The sequence below is a fragment of the Mus pahari genome, chromosome 17, assembly GCF_900095145.1.
Source record: "Mus pahari chromosome 17, PAHARI_EIJ_v1.1, whole genome shotgun sequence".
Classification (NCBI taxonomy): Eukaryota; Metazoa; Chordata; class Mammalia; order Rodentia; family Muridae; genus Mus; species Mus pahari.
Window position 1 is genome coordinate 64,873,159 of NC_034606.1, and position 7,907 is coordinate 64,881,065.

Genomic DNA, 7,907 nt, shown 5'->3' on the forward strand with positions numbered 1-7,907 from the left:
GGATGGTTGTGAGCCACCATGTGGTTGCTGGGATTTGAACTCAGGACCTTTGGAAGAGCAGTCGGTGCTCTTAACCGCTGAGCCATCTCACCAGCCCTGTTTGTTTGTTTTTTAAGGCAGGGTCTCATATAGCTCTAACTGGCCTCAAATTCAATGTGCTGATGAATATGACTTAAAACTTCTTATCCTCCTGCCTCAACCTCCCAAGTGCTGGAATTGCCGACGCATGCTACGGTGATTTGGTGTAAAAACATCTGCATGTTTTCTGAACTTTCTAAAACAAACATGTCGCTGAGATAGTTCTGGAGCCTCACACAGGGGCTTAGCATCTCTGTCTGGCATTTACAAACTGTCATGTTGGGCTCTGTTCCCTCACTAGTAAAAAGTGAGGTGCCAGGCTTGATGGCATAGCTCCTTTAATTCCTGCACTCAGGAGACTGAAGCAGATGGATCTCTGTGAGTTTTTAAGGTCAGTCACACCCATAACAAGTTACAATGACATGGTGAGACCCTGTATCAAAATTAAAGCAAAACCAGCTGAGGCAATAGAACTTAAAAAGCAACATTGTTTGTCTTGAGACAGGGTCTATGTAACCCAGACTGGCTCTGAACTAACTGCAAGAACCCAGGCTGGCCTCCAGCTTACAGCAGTGCCCCTGCCCTGCTTGCTTCCCGTGTGCTGGGATTACAGGTTTGTTCTGCTACAAATAACACTGTGAAGAGTGGAGGGATGTGGAGAGAGTGGAGGGATATGCTTGATAAGCAGAGAGGAGAGCTCACCCTCAACAACGCTTTCAGTTTCGGTACTCAGGAATTCTTTATGACCACAAAAATACATCTATTGCTTAGGTTGGCAGCTCCTTTTAAAAAGTTTAAGACAGGGTCCCACCGTGGCCAGACTGGCCTGTAACTTAAGGTCATCTTCCCTTAGCCTCCCTGGTGTGGAGATTCTGGGCATGCGCTCTCATGCCCAGCTAGCTCTCTATAAACTTTGACAGAAATTGAACTGACACTATCCAGATAATACCTTACTCCATTTTAACCTACCTAAGTCTTCTCAAAGTCAGCCTCTGGCCACTGGAATTTGAAACTTGAGGCATTTTGTAAAGTGGATTTCCAAAGCCATTATCCTTAAACTGTGTGTGTGTTTCTTCTCAGGGAGGGGCTTTTTACTTCATGGAACATGTGGCAGATGAACGGTCCACCTGGAATTACTTCTGGCAACAGGTCCTGGATCCTGTCTGGTTCCTCGTTTTTGACGGCTGCAATCTGACGAGAGAGAGCTGGAAGACCCTAGAGCAGGCCAGCTTCTCGAAGCTGAAGCTGCAACACATCCAGGCCCCGCTCTCCTGGACATTGGTGAGGCCACACATCTATGGCTACGCTGTGAAATAGAGTGAGGCGGCAGGAGAGACCTGATCTGCTCCGTGCTGGTTTGAGGCTTCCGTTTTAGACGTAAAATTCTAACTGGGAGAGGTGAAAATCAAATTCATCCCTACAGGTTTCTGTTTAGCCGTTTTCTATGTTGTCTCCCTCCGAATCAAAAACCAAATCATAGCAGCTTTGAACTCTCCCTCCAAAGGGACCAGAGGTCTCTCATAGGCCTTTGATAAGGAAGCAGTGGGGGAAACTTACAGCTTGCAAACCAAATAAATAAATCCCAGTGGAGTGAAAATCAAAGGCTGACTAACACAGGAACACCCCCTTCCCTCCCCCATCTCGGTAAAAAGGAATCGGAACCCACTTGCTATCTGGTGTCATTAGTCTGCTTTGGCTGCCGCCTGTGCTGTGGCCAGTGGCTCTCCGTCTTTGGCTCAGGGTTCTGCCAATGGCTGCTGCACTATCCTGCACTCCACAGCTTGTATAAGTGCACCTGACACACCAGCATCATCACAGAACTGCACAGAATGGTTGGGAATTCTCTGTTTAATTTCCCATCTTATCTAGCACATACTTTGCTGAATATAATTACCGTAGGCAGTGGAAGGCCACTATAGTTAGGGAAATGGGTAGAGTATGTGGGGACCCTAATATCACTGGTCCTGAGTGGGTGTGGTGGCACAGCTTCAATCCCAGCACTCAGGAGGCAGAGGCAGAGAGGCAGAGGCGCAGAGGTGCAGAGGCAGGTGGATCTCTGTGAGAACAGCCTGATCTACAGATTGAGTTCCAGGACAGCCAGGGCTACACAAAGAAACCCTGTAAAGAAGAAAAAAATTCCACTGGTCCTGAAACAAAACCATGGATATCATTGCGTTCATACAGAGAGCAAGTCTGGGTGGGCCCAAGGGTTTCAGCTGCATTCGTATGTATCTAAACAAACAAATGTATATTTTTCAAGATGATTTTGCAGAAGTTCTATTTTAAATGTTGATCAATAGACTCATATTCATTTAATAAATGAAAATAAATGGTTTCTATATCTGCCTGCTTGGCTTCATTTGTGTCTTAGTGTCTCTGAGAAGGAAACTCCCACTTACAAGATTAAGGTATTTGAATATAGAGATGTGTTTTTCTACAGCCAAGTTGTATGTACAATGGATGAGGGATGTTTCTTGATGCTGTAATCAAATCTCTGACGAGTGAGTCAGGACTGAAAGGAGAAGGCTTTATTTTGGCTTACAGTTTGAAAGGATACATTCCATCTGGTCTGGGAGGGGAACTACCTTGGCAGGAGAGGGAAGCAGCTAGTTACATTGTATCACAGGAGTCTGAGACCAGACCAAGACCAGGACAGACTGGGACCAGACTATACAATCTCAAGTAACTCACTTTCTTCACACCAAGGCCACTAAAGTCCCACAGCCTTCTAGAGCAGCTAGCTGAGAGCCAAATACTCAGTCCTACTAGCCAGCAGGGAAACATTTATCATCAAATGACACACACAGTTAGTAGGTCTTAGCCATTTTGGAAGGATCAGAGTGGGGTGTGAGTGTGTGGTTATGATCTTTCTTTCTTTGCTTTCTCCCCCACCCCCTCTTAGGGACTGAACCCAGGGCTGTGAGCATACTAGGCAAGACTACACCATTGACCCAGGTCCAATCCTAGATTAAGAATTTTGTACAGGGGCTTTGTTTTGATACAGGGTCTCACTATGGTGCCTAGGCTGTCCCCAAACTCACAGAGATCCACCTGCCTCTGCCTCCTGTGTGCTGATCAAAGTCATGTGCCAATACGGCCCATTCAGAATGAGTTCAAGGATCCTATTTGTGAATGCACAGAGCAGGTGGAAAGGCAGGTCACTGCTCTGCCTCTTGAACACAAAGTCAGTATTGTTGAAGCTCAGATGCCTCTCTCTTCAGCCCTGAAAGATGAGCCTCCTCATCTCCTGAAAGTCAGACCTTCTTTTTCCCATATATTTGACCACTAAGTTATGTTGGTCCTAAGACTGAGAGTCTCACAGAAGCACAGGTGTACCTCATGAGATGTACTCATCACATTGGAAAGTAATGGCCCAGGGCAGAGGCCTAGCAAATTCTTTTTCTGAATGGAGGGCAAACAGCTCACTAGCCACAGACATTAATTTTATCAATACCTGTTACACTAGCTATCTGTTGAGCTTTCTACCTGGAGTTACAGACATTATTAATACCCGGTCATACCAGGCAATTATCACTGCTCTCTCTAGTTGGAGTAAGTGACTAATTTTCCCTATACTAGTTCTGAACTGTGGGTGAAATTCCCCACATGATTCAGACAGGATCTATATACAAATCTATCCTAAAAACAAATAATCACAGTTTTATAAATTAACAGTTAAGTCAATATCATAAAGATATATTGTTCAAATACATCTTATAGGACACTCAAATTCTGTCTAAGATGGGCTCCCAGGGAATTTTTGGCTTAAATCTTGTTTTGACTAGCTGCCTGCTTATAAGCAGGGATAGATCGAGAAGGCAGGGCTTCCAGGTTGGACAGAAGCAGAGAGGAATCAGGAGAGAGTTAGGGGCCTTTTTGGACAGGAAAAGCAAGAGGACAAGATGTAGCTACTAGTATCTCCCAGCTTATATGACAAATCCTGGCAGAGTCGCCACTGGAGGATTTAGATTTAATAAGGCTTACAAGATTAGGATTCTAGTTGTGCCCAGTGATTGAGTTACCATTGTTTCTGAACTAAGTTTGTGTGGTGTTTTCCTTCATGAGTTTAGACTGGGTGCAAGAGAGAAAGCATGGGTTTGCCAGATGTACACCACAAAGGCCGTGGGGGATTTGAAGCATGGGGCTGACATAACAACCCACCAGTGGGAATTTAGCGGGCTGGGAGGAGAGCTTTTGGAGCTCTAAGTCAGAGAATCTCTACGAGATAAAAACTGGCCTGAGAGACAACTGGGACTGAGAGTAACTTGGTGTAGTGCAGGAACGCTGTTCTTTTTAATATTTCCCACAACAACTTATGCTCTAGAATACTGGGCCTAGAGAAATAAATGCAGGTGTGCCCCGTGGCTGTGCCTGGTGCTTTTAAGTGGATGCTGAAAATTAAAACTCAGAACCTTACTCTTACACTGAGCCATCTCCAGCCCAGGTCTGCATTTCCTTATGTAGGCTCCTTCCATTTCATGTGAAGCCTGAATTATGCTTTCTTTTATTAATCTGTCTCATATCAGTTTAATTCTGACTCTCACCTAGGACCTTAGGAGGATAGAGGTGGAATTTTCCAATCACTACAATGTTTTTGTTGACTTTGATCTTTGGCAAGCCACTTCTAATGTCTCGAGGTTTTCTCCCAGCAAAGGACTCATCTACCTGAAGGGCTCTGATAAGAAACTGGAATGCCAGGGGAGGTGGTATGCGCCTTTAATCACAGCACTTGGAAGGCAGGTAGATCTCTGTGAGTTTGAAGCCAGCCTAGTCTACATAGTGAATTTTTCTTTCTCAAAAGAAAAACATTAAAAACCCAAACAATGAAGTAATACGTTTAAAAAATGCTAAGGGTCTCATGAGTGTGCTAACATGTGCACACATATACACATACACACCTCGATTTTTTTCTTGGGGCACTGGGGTTGAACCTGGGTCTAGTGCATGAAACAAGCACTCGTTTTTGTTGTTATTGTTGTTGTTGTCATAGCTGAGGACTGAACCCAGGGCCTCGTGCTTGCTAGCCATGTGCTCTACCACTGAGCTAAATCCCCACCCCACCCCCAACCCCGAGGCAAGCACTCTTGATTGATCTATACCCCTGACTTATTTTCTTGTTTAACTGATGCTTAATATTGAGTACCTACTATGTGTTCTGCTCTTGAATAAGCTATGAAGAAGTTGTCTCTTTGGTTATCACTGAAGAAAATGCATAGATGCCAGAACATGTGATCCTACCTACCTTGGGGAGGAGCAGGGGCTGTTTTGAGCTGAATTCAAAGAACGAATGGAGAGGATTTCAGCTGCATGGAGCATTTTGGGCTGCAGTTGCATGAGAGGAAGAAATTCATGTTCAAGAACTGAAGGCCAGCCAGACAAGATAGCTCAATGGGTAAAGGTGCTTGCTGCCTGATGACCTGGGATCCACACAGTGGAAGGAGAGAGCCAACTTGCTAAGTTGTCTTCTGACCTCTCTCTACACATGCATCATAGCAGGTATTTATTTATGCTCACACATAAATAAGCAAGTAAAGGCACTGGATATATGGCACCACATGTAAACCTGGCACTCAGAGGTAGTATGGCCAGCCAGGGCAACATAGTGAAGCCCTGCCTCAAAACAGCCTGAGTGAACGGCAGGTTCTGTGTTCACAGCCACTTCCACTGGCCTCTTAAGACAAGGGCTGAGAGCCCCACAAGTATTTCAGTGGATTACCTCCCATTCCCACCCCTGTAAACATTCAAACGTCTCATATTTATTCCCAGGTTCTCTGTTCTGTGTCCTAGAGTTGAAAGAGAAGCAAACATTGCATAATCGTTCCATTTGTGCTCTTGGACCCAGAACAAGCCCTCCCTCTTGGTGTGGCTTTGAGAAATGCAGTACTTAGCTGAAATTAAATTCCTGTTTGTCAGTTAAGGCACTGACAGTGCAGTGAGTCTCCACATGCCAAACCAACAAAAGCCAGAGAGGGCTATTCACTTAATCCCAGCCTTTAAAATCAACCCAGGCTACAGTGAAGAATCACAGGAATCCCTTAATGAACTGTTGAGCCAACGGCTCCACCCCTAGCCAGAGAACAGGCAGAGGTCATGGTGACCAAGAGCAAAGGACCAAGACTGGTCACAGAGCCTGACTCCTCAACCGGTTTAAAAATAATAACAGTGGCTGAGCTACATAGTGTGTTTCTTCTAAAGGGAAGTGTTTGAGAAGCTGCAGGCTTATCCTGGAATATGTGTATAAACTACAAAAATCACTGGTCAAAATGTATCACTCCTAAACGTGTAACAAACAACAAAGCCCAGCTCACTAGGCAGCATGGTCCTAAAATGTTAGAACCCAGGAGGCAGAGAGGGAAAAGATGGCTGGTCTGAGGCCAGTTCAGGCTCCAGTGGGCAGTTTAAAGCTAGGCTGGGATGTAGAGCAAGACACCCTAAAAGCATCCCCAAGCCTTAGGAGAGTCTTCTGTCAAGTTGCACCTTCCGAGTCCTTAAGCAGGTCATGGCCCTGACGTCCACCTTCGCCATGGACAGACCCTTTCACCCCACGCGTCTAACAGGTTTCCACGATCAAGTGCCTTTAGGCTAGGCATGGTGGCACAAGAAGTATTCTGGAAGCAGAGGCAGGAGAATGGCAACTTTGAGGCTAGCCTAGGGTACGGATACCTTCTCTGTTACTTTCTTTGTGCCACGCAGTGACTTTGACAATTTCAGGATTGCTCTAACCCTAACCCAAAGGCAGACTCATCTCCGACTAATGGAAGAAAAGCTTGTTTGCAAGGATTTCCAAGGCTATCCCAGCTTTCCCATGTAACCTCTCAGGAGCCCCAGGCCTCTCCATCCTCAATACACTGTAAACAGTCCCCTGGGACTTAACTCTGATACTCTGTCCCTTTAGCTTTTATTCTGCTGTCAAATTGGAAGCAACTACATATGCCAGCAAGAGTTCTCACGCACCATCCCTGGTCCGGACCCCATTACAGCAGCTTCAGGCTTCAGTGACCTACAGTTGCCTTGGATGACACGGGCAGAGCCTTTTGGGACAGTGGAGGACAACTGTCTCTGAGGTCAGGCTGTATCTTGGAGCATGAGTAAGCTCCCCAAAACCCAGCTTGTCCCCCGACCCCAGGCAGCAAGAGCTACTCTGTGTCTGTTCAGAACCAGACAGACACAGACTCCACCAGACCATGCCTTGACAAGGACTGCTTAATTATACACACTTCCACTCCCCTGCCTCCAACTCTTCATTTATTTAATTTTTAAGCTTTATCTGATTCATTTATGTGTATGGGTGTTTTGTAGCACATGCATGTATTGTACCCAAGGAGGCCAGAAGATGGTGACAGCCCCCCTGGAACTGAAGTTACAGGTTGTGAGACACCACAGGGATGCTGGGAAACAAACCTGGTTCCTCTGGAAGAACTGCTACTATCTGCAACCACTAAGTCATCTCTCAAGTTCCATTCTTTAAATCACGTCAGACTGCTGGGTGGTGGTGGCACGTACCTTTAATCCCAGTACTGGGGAGGCAGAGGGGTGGCAGATCTTTGTGAGTTCAAGACCAGGCTGGTCTACAGAGTGAGTTCCAGGACAGCCAGGACTACACAGAGAAGACCAGTCTCAAAACAAACAAACAAACAAAACACCACCACCAAAACAAAATCATGTTAGTATGTTAGTATGTTAGAAGATGGACCTGGGGTCACTGAACCACCATTGTCTTTAACTGGTTTAGCTTGTGGACTCCTGGACTCAGGGCTTTTGCCTTAAGTCTTCCGGTAACAACCCAACTGACACAGCATGACAGAAGTTCAGCCAACAGTCACCTTGCT

The 7,907-nt window shown here is 45.8% G+C and overlaps 1 protein-coding gene across 1 annotated transcript in view; it reads left to right on the plus strand.

The window, feature by feature from the left end:
- Window positions 1-1,660, plus strand: part of Mettl7a (methyltransferase like 7A) — a 6,303-nt gene extending 4,643 nt beyond the window's left edge. The window contains exon 2 of the mRNA XM_021216994.2: window positions 1,159-1,660. Within this exon, the coding sequence (XP_021072653.1) occupies window positions 1,159-1,395 (237 nt within the window). The 3' untranslated portion in view covers window positions 1,396-1,660. The remainder of the gene's footprint in view (window positions 1-1,158) is intronic.
- The last annotated feature ends 6,247 nt before the right edge of the window (window positions 1,661-7,907 follow it).